The 20,837-nt window shown below is 39.1% G+C and overlaps 1 protein-coding gene across 6 annotated transcripts in view; it reads right to left on the bottom strand.

Annotated features, from left to right (window-relative positions):
- The window catches only part of LOC138049465 (tensin-3-like), a 58,199-nt gene that overhangs the window by 30,670 nt on the left and 6,692 nt on the right, over positions 1-20,837 (bottom strand). For 4 of the 6 annotated variants that reach the window (XM_068895753.1, XM_068895752.1, XM_068895750.1 and 1 more), the window contains exons 2-19: positions 20,141-20,255; positions 18,670-18,707; positions 18,431-18,487; positions 17,324-17,424; positions 16,718-16,785; positions 15,939-16,036; positions 15,488-15,538; positions 14,624-14,679; positions 14,271-14,337; positions 13,399-13,463; positions 11,889-11,972; positions 10,605-10,658; positions 9,500-9,558; positions 8,409-8,469; positions 7,945-8,017; positions 7,093-7,222; positions 6,228-6,293; positions 4,939-5,085 (exon numbers count right to left, since the gene is read on the bottom strand). In XM_068895753.1, the coding sequence (XP_068751854.1) occupies positions 4,939-5,085; positions 6,228-6,293; positions 7,093-7,222; positions 7,945-8,017; positions 8,409-8,469; positions 9,500-9,558; positions 10,605-10,658; positions 11,889-11,972; positions 13,399-13,463; positions 14,271-14,337; positions 14,624-14,679; positions 15,488-15,538; positions 15,939-16,036; positions 16,718-16,785; positions 17,324-17,424; positions 18,431-18,487; positions 18,670-18,707; positions 20,141-20,255 (1,390 nt within the window). Of the gene's footprint in view, positions 1-4,938; positions 5,086-6,227; positions 6,294-7,092; positions 7,223-7,944; positions 8,018-8,408; positions 8,470-9,499; positions 9,559-10,604; positions 10,659-11,888; positions 11,973-13,398; positions 13,464-14,270; positions 14,338-14,623; positions 14,680-15,487; positions 15,539-15,938; positions 16,037-16,717; positions 16,786-17,323; positions 17,425-18,430; positions 18,488-18,669; positions 18,708-20,140; positions 20,256-20,475; positions 20,666-20,837 lie in introns of those variants that run through there. The other 2 variants (XM_068895755.1, XM_068895754.1) reach the window with 2 other exon arrangements.

Genomic DNA, 20,837 nt, shown 5'->3' with positions numbered 1-20,837 from the left:
TGCACTAATTAAAATAACTCGCTAATCTTCCAAAAGGCTTATACTTTTCATTACTTACCTAGATGGTCAATAAAACGAGATAACTTCCTTCCAGCACTCTACAGGAAGGCAGTTTATTCCTTCGTGAAAATGATAAAACACTTTTCAGGGACGTTTTAGTGACAAATGTCGACAAAAAAAACGCCATTTCCAAAATTTATCAGCCTGGGTTTTTTAAGAGCGAGTAGGATCCCCAGTGACACATGGAACTTTTCCAGTTACAGAAAGAAGATGTTTGACTATTACCTCAATCTTTCAAGCGTAATTCACAAGAGAACCAATCACGTAATTTCGATTGAGCCAACGCGTAAGACTCTAAATTTGTTTACTAAATGCTTCATTTGTTACCACTGCACGAAATTTATGGCATTCTTCGCACGTCGCTGCATACTTCAAGGCGATTATTAAATTTAGTCATCCATCTAATAAATAGTTTCAAAACAAAATTACGCCGGAGCCTTTGAGTAATCCTGCCAACGTCAGTAATCTCATTCAAAGATTGTACAAAACTACAGTAGTTCTATTGTTTGAGTCTGTCGATGAAATCTTTTAAGTGCGACCACTTAAATGAAAGCTCATGATTAGTACTTTCCTGTGGTCCTGTTTATTACGCAATTCAAAGCGATGTTAATCTGTAACCCTTACCTGTGACCACTCAAAGCAAAGCTACTGAGCAGTACTTTCTTATGGTGCTCTTTATTATGCTGTACGAGGTGTTTGTGTTTTCAATTTTGAGTCAGTGGATAAAATCTTAACTTATTAGCCATTTAAGTGACAGCTTCGAAGCAGTAATTTCATGCTGTGCTGTTTATTAGTTTTTCAGTCAGCAAACGTGACCAGTGAAATGACCGCTATTAACACCATTACTAGCACTTTCAAACTTAAATCCTTGTCCATTTTTGGAAAAATTCAGAGATCTTAACAAATTCGTCACAACGTAGCTGTAAACACGTATTTTCACAGTACTATATTATCCTATTTATAAGGAACAGGACCGTGTAAATTTGTTAATTCACAGCCCACTTTGAAACGAAACTCCCAAGACCAGACCAGAGTCAATTTTTGCGGCAGCAAACGTTTAGTTGGAAACATCAGAGGAGCTTGAATGAGGAAAAGCGTCATTGATAGTGATTACGAAAACTATTAACGCTATGCTACGCAGATCCTTAGAGAACAAACGCGCCACGTAACTCAAAAATAACCGAAACCCCACCTTCACTCATTGCTGTGTTACCTCCGGAGGTCATAGTTTCAGGGAAAGGACTGTTATACTCTGCATGGAGGCAACACATGCTGAGAAACACGGCACTTAATCGGTGTGTAACTGCTACGCAATGAAGAAAACATTGATTACTATTCAAGCGAATTATCAGCGGAATCTGTGATGGACGCCCCGCTGGTTTTGGCCATGCCTCGGGACAAAAGATTAACATAAGAAATAATTTTAGCGTTAAATGTTGGGCTGCCTTTGTAAAGATTCCACGCCTCGGTTCCTACGATTTCAGTGGCGGGCTTTTTCTTGATGCCATTCGTCGCAACGACACCAAACCAATCTAAGTGGCGAGCAACGAAAACGGCAACTTCTAACTCGTATTTTCCATAGAGCGGTTTTCAATTGAGTGTCGAAAGTCATAAGCGAAATGCTTTGGTTTTGCATTACTTCACTCAGTGATTGGTTCAAAGTTCTCGCGCCACTTTTTCAACCAATCAGAAGTGGCACATTTTCCCGCGCGCTGTGTCGGCCACGTGTAATTACTCCGAGTTTTGATTGGTTTACTGGATTGTCTCTGTCCTTTTTTATTGGCCAAAGTAATTACTTTGGTTTTGATTTTACGACACTCGATTGGAACTCGCTCTAAAGTAGAAAACCATTGGTACAAATAAATCCTGTTCTTGAATTCTCTGCTTTCCATAAAAAGTCGTCTTGATTTTGGCTTCAACTCGAATTTTTAAACGATTTATATGATAAAAGCAGTGAGTTCTACATCAGTGAGAGGTCACCGTAGCCCTCGTTACCATTTTGAGATCAGGTGTAAAACTGCCCATTTGTCACGCAAGTCAGGTCTTGTCGCCCCTTTATGATGTTCCATTATACCCCTTATCATTATAACCGAATGAACAACTAACCAGGTGGTAGCGAAAAGCCTCGAAGTTGAAATGGCCACATCAAAATGCTCAAAGTCAGGCCTCATGACTTATCATTTTCGAATGGAATCATTATAGAAGAGCGAACGGGAAGTCAGAAAATAGCGAAACAACTTGAGGTTAAAACGACTGGATTCGACAGAACAATGGCAATGTAACGAATAAGATTTGACGCAAAAAACGACATGCATAAACGGCATGGTGCCGAAAACCGGCGAATTCACTTTGGCTGCAAAACATGTTGGAAAAAGATAAAAATTCAGTCTCAATTTCACCGTCAAAGTTTACTTCGGATCAGGAGCGCATTAGTTAACGGAAAGGATCTTCAAGTGTGTAGTATTTTAGCGCTGGAACACTAATTCGGGACACTGTAAACTGAAATCAACAGATTAACGCAAATCAAACCTAGATATGTTGGTTTTTGAGGAGAGGGGAAAACCGGAGTACCCGGCGAAAAAGCTCTCGGTGCAGAGTAGAGAACTAACCAGCTGAATCCACATATGACGCCGAGTCTGGGAATCGAACCTGGACAACATTGGTGGGAGGTGAACTCGTGCTCTCATCGCTGCGCCATCCCGGCCTGCACCCAGTTTGACGAGTGTCCTTCACGAGCTCCCAACACCACCCGACTTTTCCCACTGCCTTGCCAACGTTGGCTTCTTGGAGTCAAAGAAATGCTTTCTTGGACTTGGGTTACTAACACCATCGAAGAGCAAGGAGATTCGGAAAGGGTCCTCTAATTGTCGCACAAAAGGAAAGACCCGATTCTTTATTTAGGAGCTTGTTTTCATCGCATGAACGACGATTTATAACAAAAAAAGATAGGGCTGTGAGAGATTTCTCTACTTTAAGTTTGACACAAAATTAATCAGTAATCAGTTATAAAAAATCAATATTAAAATTTATTTGTGCAGTGTTATAAATACAATTAAATTATCACAATACTCTGATTCAATTACGTTTTGTGGTAATTGATTAAATAAATTTAAATTTCGTCTTTGAATTAATTCCAATAAATTAAGCTCATCCAATGTAACTCAAAGTTATGAAAGGGGTTAATTTGTCAGTTTATAAGAGCCTCACCGAACGGAAATTCTACCTTAGGGTGAAATATACTATATTTTAACGTTTTATATTACCTCGTATCCACAATTCATTGAATGCAGTTTTTCTCCTCCAATTGTAAAGAAACTCGTTAACGGGCGGTAAAGGAATATTGAAACTATGAACTATTACGCTTCAAAACACACGTCCTTTTCTGGTACCTTCCTGGGGTAACAACCACAAGTTGACAGCGGGAGTTCTCGCACGCGAGCGTCGCACGCCACGCGCAAGTGTTGCAGTGCGTTTCTTCGAGCACGTGTGTGGCAATACATTAATTGCGTGCAAGAATGACAAGGTGACATTCTCGCGCACGTGTAAATGTGTTCGCGCGACTGAGTTTCAAGAACGGCGTGAATTGCAAAAAGTGAAAAAAAAATTACTGGCTGTAATTGGCATTTACATTTACTAAAGAGTTGAAATGTTAATAACAGTTACTGTAATAAGAGTTTAAATGTGATAAAAGTGATCACGCTTTACAGTTTTGGAGCCTTCTTGAAATTAAACGCAACATCTAAACGAATTGCTGCTATTGCACCCAAAACACCTACACATCACTCTTTGCCACGTATGTCGGGGCAATTTCTTCATGTTCTCATAAAATTATAGTTCTTGAGAAGAAAAACGAACAAGGAGTAAATAAAGAAATAACCACTTTGAGATGAACGAGCCACTAGAAGAACTAAAATGATAGGACGAGTGATTTGTGGCCATTACCAAGGTTCTCAAAAACGCCGACGCCGAGATACCAAAATGCTTTCTGACTGACAAATGAACCCCTCCCAAACATTAACTCAAGTATCCTCATCCACAGAAACTAATTTCAGACGGTAAAAAGTAGAAACATCACATCTAAATGAATACAACTTGCCGATACAACAAATTCATCAAAACCTAAACGGACGACGAAAAACTACAACTTTTGCCTTTCGTCAGTAATATTAACACTACGACTTCTAAAACGAGTCTTCAATTCTGTGTGCGAATGTTGAATGTGCTTCGTTTGCTTGTTTCAGCTATTTACAACAAATCTGGCCCTATCGATCAAACGAAGGCTATCGAGCATTATTTTCCTTTAACGCTGTTTATTACATTGCACAAGGTGATTGATACGTTAAGTTTGTGCCCTTAATATTTAAGTGCCACCATTCATACAAAAGTTACTGAGCAGTGGTCTCTTGTTCAGTGATTAAATTATGCACAAGATGGTTTATCCTTTGGGTCTCTGGATTAAATCCTGAAGTTTGACCATTTCAGTGAAAGCTACTGAGCGATAGTTTCCAGTTAGTTTATTACGTTTTACAAGGTTGTTTCTTCGAGTTTGTAAATGAAATCTTAAGTGTGACCATTCAAATGAAAGCTACGGAGTAGTTCTTTCCTGTGGTGCTGTTTATCATGCTGTACAAGGTGGTTGTAACTTGACGAAATCCTAAGTGTGACCATTTAAATGAAAGCTACTGAAGAGTTCTTTCCCGTGGCGCTATTTTCCACGCCCTACAAAGTGGTATTAATTAACTCTTTGGACTACAAATGAATACATAAAATCCTCACAGAAGTGTTACCATTCAAAAGAAAGCTCATGAGCAGTACGTTCCTGTGGTGGTGTTACTGTCAATCTGCTCATTCATTAGCAGAACCATGACGAATGGTTACCTTCTTTGATGCTTCCTTTGTCTGGATCATTGCCATCAGCGCCGTCATACCAACTCTCAATTTCGGGATACAACACCGTGTCTGGATTCTCCATCGGCAAAAGTGAATGACGGATTATCGAGCGCAGTCTCTCGTTATCTTTAATTTCTGAAAGGAAAAAATAATTATTGTACAGTCAAAAATGGCGCATTAGTTGGAGAACCTGCCTTATTATATAAACACCAATGAAACACCAAGTGAGCTTTCGCGCGAAAAAATGATACATTCACACGTGAAGATAATGATTCACACGTTAAAATTAGTTGGAGAACCTGTCTTATTATATAAACACCAATGAAACACCAAGTGAGCTTTCGCGCGAAAAAATGATACATTCACACGTGAAGATAATGATTCACACGTTAAAAGATCACTGTTGCTATGGTTACATATAAAAATCGCGCCCTTCGATGCCTTTCGTGAAACGATTTAGTATTTCATTGGTGTTTATATAATACATAGAATATTACATGGTCGCTTCCACTAGAAGAGAAATTTCGTATCTCCGCGCGGCCATGTAATATTCTCTATTTCTTTGCTGTTTCAGAGGCGGCCAAAGTAAGAAGGGAAGAGGAGGCAGACATAAACATGGAATGGCTTATTTCTTTCCGCAGAATTTGCATAATAATAACAATAATAAAGTTAGGTTCCCAGCGAAGAGACAGGTTGTAGTTCTTTCCATCCAACATGGCCAACAAGACGTCACATGTAAACCCGCAATTTGTCACTATTATCGCTTCGCGACTATTCCAAAAGCATACCAGCGATCCAAGAGGGAAAATGGTATGAACGCTGCTTTTCTTTGTGGCAATATGAAAAATTTAGCCTGGAATGTCAAAGTCCTCTCTTTGGTCAGTATGAAGTTCACGTTTTTGTTTTGCAGGAACGGCGGAATTATATCAAAAAAACGTAAAAAGCACGTACAGAGTGTGCACAACAATTCAGTGTTTTTCTCTTTGCTCATTACCTATTCATGCAAAATAGTGGCACTTTAGGTACCACGAAATAACGAAAATTTTCAATTAGGACGCAGCTCTATACAACATCTGATTTCATTGGATGCCTTTAGGACGCAAGCTCTATTGTGTTTAACCAAACACATTCAACCCAAAAATTGTCGTCGTGTCCGGGAATCGACCGAGGGACAAAATTAGAGGAAAGCTAGTGACATCTGCACCGCGCCAACTCTACTTCCTATGGGAACTGAATAAGCAGAAAAAAGTGTAAAGAGAAACAGACATTCCCCGTACCTGATACAAAATTCCCAGTTGATGAAAAGACAAACTCGACTTTGCATCCATCGGGAAATTTTTTCTCTGTAGATCAAAATAAACAAAATTTGAAAACTTTATAGTTTTCAACCAGCAATGACACAACGCTTATTTCTCTCAGCAGTAACTGACCTTTTTAACCTGTACGTTTTGTTTTCCCATTTTAGACCACGTGATGTTACTCTACGGAACACGTGCATATGTTACGCTTAAGTTTAAAAAAAAAAAAAGGAGAACACGTGGTCTGGAACGGGAAAACAAAACGTATAAGCTAAAAAGGTTTATTGTCACATCGCGAAACGAACCAATTAAATAATTGGTGGTTCCTTAGGACACATGCAATAATGCAATGCGAGAAGGCTTTCCTTATTAGGGCTAACTTGTCGGGGCCGGTTTACTGTAACGCAGCGTGGACCTCTGAATCTACTCCAGCGTAAACGCCTCCCCAACCAAGCAAAACACTAGAGGAGTACCAACTGCCATGTGTGATTTGGTCAGCCTAGGACACTCAGCAAGTGAGGGGCGTCAATAAACCGGCGCGAAACACTTCGTAAAGTACATCTTTGGTTCTCATGCATGATTTCCGTGGACACCCCCTATCTAAAAGTCTAGCTCAGGCTATGTGAGACCTTATGTACTCAATAGGCAGACAGCAGACATGCCGGTGCTCTATACGCTAATGACATAAACAAACACAAGAGGCTTATCAAGTGAATTACAACCTTATCACCAAGGCCAAACTTCAACCTCTTCACTCAAAACCGATCGTTACTAAAACGGTTGATGGCAATAGATAGCTATATGTAACTACAAAATGTCCTTTCCTGAGCGAAGTACACATTACCTTTGCACGCATCATCCAGTTCAGTTTTATCCAACACCAATCCATGATCCCTAATGGCACCAGTGTGAAATTGGCATCGGAAAATGATGTCACGGCCTGACGAAAGCGTGTTCTTGTGGTAACACTTGATCTACAAACAAAATCATTTTATTAAAACTGGGTTTGTCACCAGGTGGGTACATTAAAAAAATATATTTATAAAGTTACACTGGTGGTTAAAAGCGTTTCAGAAATTATTTACAATAAAATTGTTCCCGATTTTTCTCTCACTTCCCCTGAAGAAGGTCCGTGATTGCGACCGCAACGTCGGGAACAATTTTATTGTAAATAATTTCTGAAACGCTTTTAACCACCAGTATAACTTTATAAATAAATATTTTTTAAAAATCATTTTATTGCGAAACTTGGCTTGGTGATGGTGAAGTACCGCATTAAATTACCACAGCCCGGGTGCTTATAAGACCCTACCAATAGCTCTCCAGGTTTTTCTGTCAAACACGAAACGGGGACAATAGAGGACTGAAGCGCCTTCTTCCTAATACCTTTGTTCCGTAAAGAAGCATAGTCGGGGCATTGGTGTGAGCGCTCACCCTTCCACTAATGCCACGAGATTTAAAACTCTCGGACTCGCCCTCGTGAGTGGGTTGCCTGTGTAAAAGGTTTCCTTTTTGCTCTTTCCCGGGTGAGTAACAGCTATTAGCACAGTAAATGAAGCTGTTGCCCTTAAAGTTAATTCTAACCACTTCAATTCCTTTACAATATCACCTGACGTTTGACCACAAAACCAAAAAATGTAGTGTTACTCTTATGCGTGTTGTTAATTGTACTAGATGGGCATAATTTTCTCATTACCAGCACATCTCCACGGAGTACCAGTCCTCCTTCAATGGTTATACAGATTCGCTCCATTTCTGCTGTCACGTGACTGAAATGCAAAATGCGCTGCTTAGTTAATTTCCTCATTCAATGCCACAACGTCAAAGCTAGATCTCTTATCTTCATCATACTTTGTCCACTGACAAATGCTTTACGTTCAGCTCAAACCTCAAAATTTAAGACTCTAAGACAAGGTGGAGCTAACAGTGCCGATTTCTGGCCTCAGCGTCCAACGTGGGTTCAATCTCTATTCGGTTCTGAGAGGTTTTTCTCTGGGTACAACGGTTTTCCCCTCTCATAAAAAAAATGATTTGATTGGTTTTACTTTGTATAGTTTGATTTGCAGACTTCAATAATTTGCAGGGTACTTGCGCTTCACCACATAAACCAAAGCTAATGATTGTGTTCACGGTTCATTTAACAACGGCAATAGTACTTACAATACTCCTGAGGTGTATATAAGTTTGAGTCCCTCATAGACCCGTAAGAATGGTTTACAACCTAAAGAGAACAAGAACAGAGAATAGTCAGCTTTACAATACAAGGCACAGGGCTGTCATGTCATTTATACCTATGATAAACTAGTAAAAACATTCTTTGTTTTACAACACCAAACGAAAAAATTTATTGCTGTAACAATTGCAAAAACGCTGCAAAAACAATTACGCAATTGCAAAAATTGCGTTCATAACTGCGAGGATCATCGACCCTATGCAAAAATGGCTGCCTTTAAATTACTCTTTTGTTCATATTCAAAATAGTCCAACTAACCTCGTTTTTGAGACAAAAATTCTAAAGAATTTGTTATCCCGAACGAGGTTAGTTGGGCTATTTTTAATATGAACAAAAGAATAATTTTAAAGGCAGCCATTTTTGCATACGGTCTATAGCTTCACTTGATTTCATATCCACAGTTCATATATGATCCATTTCATATATCATTTCATCGTTGATTCATTCCTCACGGAAACATTGGAACCCACAAATGACCAGCTCCCAACGTCAGTGGCTTCAGAGCTCAGTTGGTTAGAGCGTCGCACCGGTATCGCGAGGTCACGGGTTCAAACCCCGTTGAAGTACTGAACTTTTCAGGCTTCTTTACGCAATTGCAAAAATTGCGTTGATAACTGGGAGGATCATAGCTTCACTTGAAACCTATTTTTATTAACTTACATCTACAACAACAACAGCGAAGAGAGCGCGTTAATCAGTGTCATTTTAAAATTTTGTAAAATATTCCTAAGTAAAGACTGTTCAACATCGAGGAACAGTGACAAAGACGCGATAGAAACTGACTTGCAGAAAGTTCTGAAGGTAAAGTTACTGTTCAAATTAAGGGCGGTTTAAAGGTAGACTTGAGTAACCCGAAATCCCTTTCCTCCTAACTCCTACTGTATTTTCGCATTTACGATAAAACAAAGGCTGGAAATTTAAAGCCCGCCAAAAGAAGGAAAAGTATCCTTAAGCGGGCGAATGTGGTTTACAACTTCAGTAAATTGGACAGATAACGAAAACATGTCTGTATACTTACCTCCTCGAGTGTCGAAGGTAGGAATTCCATGGATAATAACATGATGAAGAAATATAGGACTGAAACGAAAATCAAAAGAATAAGTCCTAAGAATAACACTTGTGGATTTTACTCTGTGAAATAAATGAGAGAAATAAATGCAAGATAAGATTAGTGCGAGGGACACTTCATCCTTTTGTCTATAATCCGCTCTTCACGTATATACAATTACTTCATCGAGTCCTTTCACAGGAATCCTCCCTAAGCCTATCACCCGAAAGTAGTGGGGAGGTTTGCGTGCTTTAATGATCCTGGGAGCTATATCAGTTGGGGATCTCGGTCCCTTGTAGGTTCAACCTTGCTGGGCAGGTTCAAGGTGAAAGGCCAGACCAGGTTGGGGGTTGAGCGATGGGCTAATGACCTGTCCTCATAAAACCACTTATTACTGAAACCAGACACACTTTTCAAGAAAGTTATGGGCAGCAAGAAGTGGGATCAAGTGAGACCTTGTGCGAAGGATATTGAAAGTTGGAGAAAACGTGTGGAGGCCTTTTTAAGGCGTGGGCGGCAACCGGAAGAGAACATTTCACGTGCCAGGACAGTGGTGTCTCCAAGATTTTTATACTAATCATCTCTAATGGAGAAAAGATACTTAGCAATGTAAATGTGGTTGAGTGAAGCCAAGTTAAAAGGGAAAACGGCTCACTTCCGGTTTCCGTCTGCGCCTTAAAAATGCGCCTGCTTAAGCATGGGCCCGGTAGGTTGACCTGATCTTCACAGCTCAGCACTTTGGTAGAGTATTGCACCGGCATCATGGGTTCGAATCCCGCTGAAGGCCCCTGAATTTTTCAAGTGGCTACAAGGGACAATTGTGCAAACATCGTTATTTTGGACGAAAATGTGATGTGAGAAATCTATAATGGGTACTTAATACCCTCGCCAAATTTCGTCTTGATATGATTACCCTAACTGTATCTGAGGACAGAATATGTTTATTTGGTTGAAAAAAGGAGAAACTATTTCGAGCCACCTTAAACCACAACAATTTGCATTGGGTTCTAGAGCCACTGAGATACATGTACAAGAGCCTTTCCTATGACAAGAAAGAAAGAGAGTAATGACTTACCCTGTGTTGAGTTGAACTTTGCCCTCGAGATAATCACTGAAATAATGCACGTATCTGAAATTGGAAAAAATGCCACGTACACGCATTAACTGAATTAACTGAATTGTAATACAGAATGTTGCACGATCTTAGATTCTGCCGCCTCAAAATTCCAAATTAAGATCAAAGAGGCATTACACATTAAGTGGGAAAATCCCATTTTTAATCAGCAGTGGAGGCATCTAGACTTGTCTCTTTCTTTTTAATTACTTTGTTCCTTTTGTCTCCTATTTGATTGTTATGCGCGCTATTTTTGTTTCCGAGCATTTCGTATTTCATATTCAAATTGTACGCAAGTTTTGACGCGTTATTTTGTAACGTACCTTAATATAAATTCTAATGTACAACCGTTAAAAGCTCATTTGTAACTGAAGATGACATGAGAATGTCCAAACATGTTTTGTAAATTGAAAACTGTCGTTTCTTTCTTGAGAATTAACTGAATTATATAAAAGAAGGCAATTCAGTCTGTTGACCATCAGTAGGCATTTGACTAGACCATTAAACTGTGGTTTACGTGCCCCACTGTTTTTGGGCTCTCCAAAAAGAAACAAAGTTTTATGAACCATGTAGAGTTTATTTGGTGCCTACAGTTTAACGTTCTTGTTTGATGGCAATAAAATCTAACGATTTACCTCCATTATTTTATTGCCCTACATGTACATGAGTACCCTTGTCCCAGAGGTTTTTCTTGAGCCGCGACAGAGGCGCAAAGAAAAACCTCTGGTTACCTTAGACTTGAATCTCACTTTCATGAAGACGCCAGGGTCAGGATCTGACCCTCTGGCTCGGAATCAATATGATTGGTTCGTTTGATTGGTACATGTACTATACCGAGGGGGACGCATGATTGCTAACTTGCCATTGGTCCCTCTTGTAATTATCAATTTGACGCATTTGACAGCTGGCGTCTGCATGAAAGTGAGATTCAAGTCCAACGTAACCTGAGGTTTTTCTCTTCTCGCCACGTCGCGGCTCAATTCGGGGGAAGGGGGAGGGGGAAGTATCATATGAAAAGGGCGGGATGCTCGCTTAGGGGTGTAAATCTCGGATTTTGGTCTCACTTAGGGTGTTATGGGCAAAACGCCATCATATGTAGCTGTGAAAGTGTCTACAAGGCAAGAGGACAGAAGAAAGGCATTTGTCTTCTTGAAGCAACTATTTCTGGAGGGTTCTGGAGATTACTGTAAACCACGCTTTAAATTAAAACTTGCTTAAATAAACGGCATGTGCGGTTTAACAAACCTTCTCTGTGATGGCTGAGTCACTCCACCTAGACTATCGTCATAAAACCTCTTCATTGCAAACCAATCAAGTGCAGCAGAAGGGCTAATGGTATCATAATAACAACATTAACTTTCATTACAATACACTGCAAAATTTATGATGATGTACTGATGTAAATGCAATGTGGCTACATTATGTCAAGATTTCAGACCATCATAGTTTTGAACATTAATAAAGCAGTAACATGGGAAAGCCTGACAACATTCAGACTTTAACAGGAACCTGAACCCACCACCTCTGCAATAAAAATGCAGGGCTCCATTGCCCGATGTGACGGAATCCAGAATCTGAAATCCAGCTAAAGCGAGGTTTTGGAATCCGGAATCCGGAGCGTGGAATTCGGAATCCATTGTATGGAATCTAGAAACAACAGATTCTATGGAATTTGAGGATCCATTTCGGTGGAACCTGTGAGTTTGGAATCCGGAATCCATGACTCAAGATCCAGGATCCAAATGAGGTCCTTAAAATACAATTCTTGTTCAGTGTGTCAAATCGTGAGGAACTTGATAATGATTACAACAAAAACAACAACATTTTATTTGCAGTTTCACAATGTTAACAAGTATTTCAATTAAAGTCACTGGTGAGGAGATCTCAGGAAACCTCCTAGCCTGTGTAGCTGGTGGGATATTTTGTTGCAGGATTATTTTAACACATGGGAGTAGATCGATGGTTGCTTCATTGTGCTACATGTATGAACGCAAAACTACTAGACCCCATGCCAGTCGTGGCCCACTCACAGCCAAACCATTTGTACTCATGAGAGTTTAAAATAATCCTGCAATAAAATAGCCCGCCAGCTACGCAAGGATTGTGCAGAAAAGAGGCAACCTCAAAAGTCAATAATCAATTTCAAAACTTATGCTACAGCTGACCATGAAGTCAAGAAGGCCATACAGCAGAGTACAGCCTGCTGAATGTGTCAATTACAGCTTACATACTGTGTGAAGCATATATTAAAATCAATTATAGAGACATTTAACATCAGCGGTCAGCAGGTTAAGGATTACTCTGAAAACGCAAATGCTAAAGGGGCTAGACAATCTGCGAGCCAGCAAGTCATGCGAACCATGCGAGTCTCGCATTTAAGTCTAAGCACCCATTTTAAAGCGGCTAGCTTTCATTAACTGTGTGACTCGCATGTTCACTCGCATCAGGCTCACATGTTGACTTGCATGTTGACTCCCATGGCTGCCAATGTTGGCTCGCATGTTGACTCCCATGGCTGCCAATGTTGGCTTGCATGTTGACTCCCATGGCTGCCAATGTTGGCTCGCATGTTGACTCCCATGGCTGCCAATGTTGGCTTGCATGTTGACTCCCATGGCTGCCAATGTTGGCTCGCATGTTGACTCCCATGGCTGCCAATGTTGGCTGGCATGGCCCATTGCCCCATGTGCACATTGTCCTCACTCGATGCTATATGTCTCTACAATAATAATGCGTCTCACTTAAAAAACAATACCTTGAGCAGATCTTGCTGAAGTGCATGTAGGCTGCAATAACGACTCCAGTTCTCCCTTTACCACCCTGCAATGCAATAAAATGAAGTTCACAGCACTCTCTCAAAATAATTACTAACAGAGGTTGATATTCCTGATAAGGTTCTTCCATAAAACATTCACAAAAATCCCAATTTTTAAGTACAGTACCCATTCTAGCCATTTCACATCTGGTTCTGGCCTTTCCTGGTTAAATTACTACATGTATTAGATGTTGGAATATTAGTATTAAATGAGTTACCCACCAGACAGTGATTTATCAGACTGTGCCATACCTCATTGAACGAGGTTCAGGATTGGCCACAGAAACAATAGAACGGACAAAGATAACAATGGATTTAGTACAGAAAACAAAAGGAAGTACGACACTTTACAGCCAATTAAATTTAGTGTCCTACAAGATGTACAAGCCTACATGTACCCGATTTATCCAGTGGATAATGTAACTCATAGGTAAAGGTACACGTTATTTAACGTCGGAAGTTCCCTTACTCTCTAGAGAGTATTCTCCCAGGAAGCCGACGGTGCACTCATTTTACCCCCCTCTTTCCATCAGTGCTCCGTTTTAAGGGTATGTAAAGCTACTTAGGGTACACTGAAAGGAGAGGCGTCAAAACAAGGATGTGAGATCCGGGGATCGAACTCAGGACCTTATGCACCAAGGCCGCGCACTAACCGACTGTGCCACCCTTGCTCCTCATACAAGCTGAGCTACCATGGCTCCAATCCATACGGGAAAATTTATCCCACAGGTCACCAGAGAAAGTGCCATTGACCATAATATTTACACTGAATGTTAACATAGGATAAAATTATCAACAAAGAAAACACAAACCTTGCAATGCACCACAACTACATGGAGAGGGTCAGTCTTGAGCCAGGAGTCAATTGACTTAATTATGCTGTAAAAGAAAAATAAAATACGTTTTTAATAAACAAAACAGACAGAAGTGACAATGGCGTATGTACAAATTCTGGTGGACGAACAAAAGGAGCTAATGAGATATCTTTTGTTTTCGTCCACCAACATGGTGGTGATCATGTCACATGAAAACCACCTATTAGAGTTGTTAACTTACAGAAGTTCAAGAGTAGTAAAAAACACATGAGCCCTTTAACCTTTATGATGACTGATGAAAATTTCCCATTTTAATAACAGGCTGGAGCAAGTTGAAGTTATTATCTCACCTACATAGTCTTTCTAAGGGTGGAGCTAAATGGTCTGGCCAACCAAAATCCAAAACCTGCACAAAATGAAAGAATGATAATAATCATTACCGGTATATCCAGTTTGCCTAAACACCTTACAGCGGGCATTTTCCAAAGAGCTTTTTGGAGTGATCTCTCACTCTCAGTGTTCCCTACAAGTACACCAAATTTCACTGTGGAGGGAGTAATACTGATGTTGGCTTTTTTCGATATATTACAAGTTAGCTTGAAAGAGAGGTATAGAGGACAAAGACAAAGGAAAGTGGATGATATGCGAATATTTTTCATATTCATTCCAACCTGTTTCTATTGTTTTTGTTCCCAGTGCCTCACTATCAAGCTGAATATTTGATATTTCGAAAATGGCCTATTGATCCAAAGGGTGAATAAAACAATAATTATAAGGGGAAATATTTTGATGATGATGATGACATCAAAAACCATGAAAATGAAAACAAGAAACAAGAATGGTGACAGAAATTGCAGTGAAGATAATGATGATGATGATGCTGGTGGCAACGATGACAGTAATAATTGCTATAGAGACGGCATCAATGACAGTATATAGAAAGCTCCCGCTCATAGTATCTACCACTTCTAGGCCATCTCCATGACTCACAGAACTCGCTGGTTTGCAGTTTTTCAAGACCCTTTTAAGTAATATACCAAGACAGTGGTATGTGTTGGTTACAAAGACAACATTGAAGCCAGGCATACCCTACAAACGTTCATTTCAGGGCTACTTTGAACAAAATGATCACAAAGAATTGACTTGCAATTTTGAATATAAATTGCCTAAAAGAACAATAATATTTATCATTTAAAATAAACCAAAGCACTGACCTGGTGATTTAGCTTTGATATATCATATCTTCTCTCTGATAAATTAAATACCTGAAAACAACACAGCATAAAAGATGAAAATAACTTTTTTTGCAACACCTGAGGGCAGCCGCGATGTCCCCCAGGATTAAGGTCTTGGTCTATGGGAATTAACCCATTGATCCCTAGGAGTGAACCTTACATGTACACTGTAGATACATGTACTGTACATGTCATTTTACTCTGTCTAACGCTATAAAATTTTACACATCAAAGTGGAGCGGTTCAGGAGTCAATGGATCAACTTTTTCAACCAGCTCAGAATCAGTGGAATTAAACATTATGGGTAGTCTTGACTACAATCACAAAAGAACCTCTGTAGATGAGAACCTCATCTGAAAACCAGCTGTAGTTAAAAACCCAAGGTTGATCCCAAAAGAGCACACCTTAAAATTACCAGTAAAGTCCTCACCATGTATTTGTCTTGATGGTTCGACTGTAACATTTTTGCTACTTCTCTTAGGTTGTTTCTGTAGGTTGTCTCTAAGCCAGATCCAGGAAATGACATTGCTGGATTGAAATTAAAAAGTACTGATTAGCCAGAAGACAACCAGATAAGCTAGGAGGGATGCACATTGTAAACATTTTTGCATAATAACCTGAGTAAACAGATAGGCAGCTGCCAGGCCAAGTTAACAAGTCATTAGACAGCATATTAACCAGCAGATACATGTAAGGCATTCATGTAAATTGTTCAGCTTATGTACACAGGAGCGAAAGTTAGCCCATTTGTCTAGAGCACCTTTATTACATGTAAGTTGTTATTGTGTTTGCAACAATGTTGTTGTTTTGTAAAATTACTTGGTTTCTCTGTGACATTAATGTTGTTGTAGAGATGTTTTTGTCGTCGTAAAATGGTTGTGATAAAAAAAGGAAAGGAACTTTATTTAAGTGTCCAGTTGTTCTAGCTCTGGAGCACCAACTGGGGACACTGTAAACTGAAATCAAAAATTAATGCAAATCAAGTCAAACATTGGTTTTTGAGGAGAGGGGAAACCAGAGCACCTGGAAAAAAACCTATTGATGCAGAGCAGAGAACTAAATCTGGAAATAAAAAACCGGGCCACATTGGGGGGAGGCGAGTACTCTCACTACTGTGCCATCCCTACCCCCCCCCCCCCCAGATGTTATTATTGTATATCATGGTTGGTGGAGGCCACTCCTCTGCAAACCCCTACCACCAACACTTACCAATAATCCTATCTGTGATGTACGTCAAGTCCAGGTCGAAATGTTCATCCACATGTCGCACACGGTTTCTGCAAAGCAAGGTGTTTGACAAATAACCTGAGTGTGTAGCTACAACAAGTTGCAAAAGAGACACTTGTTCTTCTTTGGGCATTATTAATTTACCTAATATCTCACACACTGCACCCCCCCCTCCCCCCCCCCCCCCCCCCCATTGGAATCCTGGAATGTCTCACCAATTTTGCAACCTGTTGTAGCAAACCATTTCATTACTATCCTTGTTTTGGAATTTGGCTCAGTTTGTTTCCAAGGCTTTTGGAGCCAAAATTTAGAGACAGAGAGCTGCATTAATTATTTTTGAACTTCCTAAGAAAACAAGAATTAGATTTGTTTACCACAAAAGTTCTTTCATGGGGAAGGGCTTGATACTTGATTTCATCCTTCTTGCTGAGTGCTTCAGTTAGACTTTTAAAAATGCTTCATCAAGCTTGCACTTGGTATATGGTAGTTGATTTACATGTACCCTAGATCCCATATTATGCATACCCTGACATAAACATGTGACAGATTCTTTAGTGCTGACAGGACTCAAACAATTGACTGAGTTACCTTGAAACTCTATGCCTCACATGATGACAGATGTTTGAGACAAGATTTTTGGGAGAGGGTGGCATTCGTTTCCTGCTGATTTCATCATCTGCAGGTAAAGTCTGAAAAAAAAAACACTCTAGAAGATTAATTTCAGGCGATGAAGGACCTCAAATACCAATTAACCTACATGTAATCCAATTGGTGATGCTACAATGTATAGCAGCTATCATGCAGGGAATATCATAATTTTTCTGCACTTTTTAGAAAACCACTGTGAAAGCATACCTCCTTTTCATGATCAGAGAGCAAATGATATGGCTGACACAAAAACTTAAAGAAAGGGGTATTTTGCAGATCACCGGCATTTAGTATTCTGTGAAATAAACTGTATCCCTGCCATTATCTTAGCACACATGCCATCAATATATTTTCTCAGATACATGTGTACCACTTATGCACAGCCATGCAAATTGATCATTAAAAGTTTTAACAACCAACACTTAAAAAATCAAAAAAGAAGAAAGGAAGTAGCATGAATCAATACTTGGGGACACTGAAAAACGCAGACTGCAGACTGTGCTGACCGTCTGTAAAATGAAAATTTTGGTTTGCCTGAAATAGGCCTAAATAATATTCAGGTTAGCCTGTTTACGGTTAGCTCTCAATAATAGTGTGGGTAACACCATATTTTACCCCTGGTCTGCACGGTCTGCACACTCTGCAGTCTGCATTTTGGCATGACCGTCAATAGTTTGGGAGTTGGTTTTGCATGTGGTTGCGCTGGGGTCACTTGATCCTGCTGCGGACACTGAGGCAGCAATAATTTTTTGTCTCATCTTTGGAAGTTCCAAAGTCATCTCTAATACACTTTGAACAAGGCCAACTGATCTGCATTTGATTTATTATGACAGAGCCTATGAACTAAATTCTGAAGCTAAGAGCACAATGCTGTTGTCCTTGTCACCATCATTGACATGATCATCATTTTGTTGCATTAGAAACACTTTGCAATAAACCATTTCCTTTACTTTGGGTCAACAGTTGCTTCTATATTAGTATTCCTTGTGTATTAGCTTCCAGGGAGTAGAGGGAACAGATGAAAGCCTGTAATCACCCTAACTTTACCTTAGATTTATTTTGTATGGCATTCATTGATTCCTGCCTTGAAGACTGAGCCTTGACCTTGATAAACAAACACAAAACATCATGGAACTACTCAGCTAATGATGTTATTTTTCTTGACTTATATCACAAACAATGATGAGCCCTATCTATTGTTACAGAATTTAACTTACACATGTTAATTTTTGGCATGATCCAATGATCAATAAGTCAGAAAAAAATATCAAATTTGTTACACTTACCATTCTTCTGCACTTGTTGTGACAATGATAATTGCAAACTATAAATGATAGAACTCAAAATTAACTCACCTGACAAAAAAACACTATCATTAAAATAATTTTATTATATTTTTGGCACAGGAAGGCTGGCTTACTAATTGCAAGTGACACAAGCAGATACTCACACAACACATGAACTTTTAATTAATTAGGTGTCACCAGCCTGTATTTTGCTGGGGTACGAAAACGTACTGATAACCACAACACCTCACATGTCACTACAATAGCATTGAACACATACACAAGCTTAGTAGGGACAGAAGCAAAGGTTAGTACTTTGATCTTTAGCACGTTCTGCTTACGCTTAAATCATCTCATAAATCATCCTTATAAACAAACACACATTATAATATCAAGGAGTAATTTATTATTATTATTATTATTATTATTGTTATTGTTATTGTTATTGTTATTGTTATTACTATTATTATTATTATTATTATTATTACTATTATTATTATTACTATTATTATTATTGTTGTCTAATTAAAATGTATTCATCTCTAGTTAACATTATAATTCCCTAAGTGCCATTGGATATGACTAATGAGATGGTAAACAGCCAACAAGTTACATACTACAGAGTTGGTTATAACAGTCTCCCATCCAACAAGCAGAAATGCATACATGCTAACATTATCTGGGAGTTTCCCAGATACGGAACCAATCTTGTGGTCTCCGGTGCGGGTCATCAAATCTCCCGGATAAAAACGACTCTGAACCTCTTTAATACCTTGCTCCATTGTAGGCTCAAATTGCATCCCAAAGTTAAAAAAAAAATTGGGTAGACCGGAGGTTAAAAATGTCCAGATTTTAGATCTCCAGAGGTTGGCACCCCTGGAAATAGAACTATAACTTCATTGTTTTATTATACTGTATTTCATTAATTATTATATTTCATTACACCATAAATTAATTAACAGACCATTGATTTGAATTGGATTTTACCCTGGGTTTGAAAGATCATCCCAAGGCCTTTTTCGTGACTAAGATTGCAAAATTGCAAACCTCCAGCTCATAATGACAACCATGCAATTTCACACCTTTTATAGCCCAGTACACTACCAATGTACTACATGGAGCTGACCCCATTTAGATCGTTTTATTTCCGCTACATTCACCTTTTCTTTCTCTAATTAACACCTGATTCACTTCATGTATATGGTGAGACAATGATAATAACTTTTAGTTATACTTTCCATAAGAAAGATACATTAGTTGTATAAGAATGACTCCACTTTCAAAGTCACTTTGTAAAAAAGACTGAGATGAATTCTTCAGGAATGGCCTAGTCTTTCTGGGCCCGCCAGTATTGCACAACAAATACATTGAGACATCCATTCACTGCCCAGAAAAATTTGGAAAGCATTATTTTAGCAACACACTGGCACCAAATTTGTGGAATGCTCATTGACAATAATTTAAGCTTCACCTTTGCATATTTTGCCTTCAGTATTAATATCTTCTCCACAAAAGTCACAAGGCTGAAGCAAAGCTAGCAGATCCGACTTGAAGACATGATCACACAAGTGTTGATTTCTGTTAACCTGTGAAACATGCAGAGTTCACATTAGCTTGTTGAACAAATGCAATTTACTTAATTGAGATGATTTATTTGGCAAAAGACATGTTGCTTTATGTTGACCTTCCATAGAAAATTTAAAGCTCACAAAAAGGTCCTAAACACAGCAGAAACTCATCATTGTTAAACTATTTCCAGAACATAGTGTTGCAGCTTATGGCATTCATAACCTTGTGATGACTTACTAACTAATAGCTTGTTAAATTATGTCCTGCATAAGCACACTGAAAAATAATTTACAAGGGTGGCTTTCTTAAATGCCACATTATTTTGCAACCACTCTGAAATTGTAAAAACACCTCCGAATCAAGTAGACACTAACAACTTCCCTATCTTAATGAATACCAAACCTCTTCTTTCCATGGAAGATAATATACAAGAAATATGATAGCCCACGATGGGAATGTTTTTAATTTTAAAAATGCCTCCCATATGTCAACATCTTTTTGACTTATCAGGATTGTCTTCATTTGTCTGTGCTTCAAAAATTATCACATCGTTTTATCAGAAATACTGAAGTGGTAACTTCCTGCATGACATGCAATTT

Source organism: Montipora capricornis, chromosome 5, assembly GCF_036669925.1.
Source record: "Montipora capricornis isolate CH-2021 chromosome 5, ASM3666992v2, whole genome shotgun sequence".
NCBI classification, from domain to species: Eukaryota; Metazoa; Cnidaria; class Anthozoa; order Scleractinia; family Acroporidae; genus Montipora; species Montipora capricornis.
The sequence above is the reverse complement of the archived record's forward strand: the minus strand, read 5'-3'. Positions and strand labels throughout refer to the sequence as shown.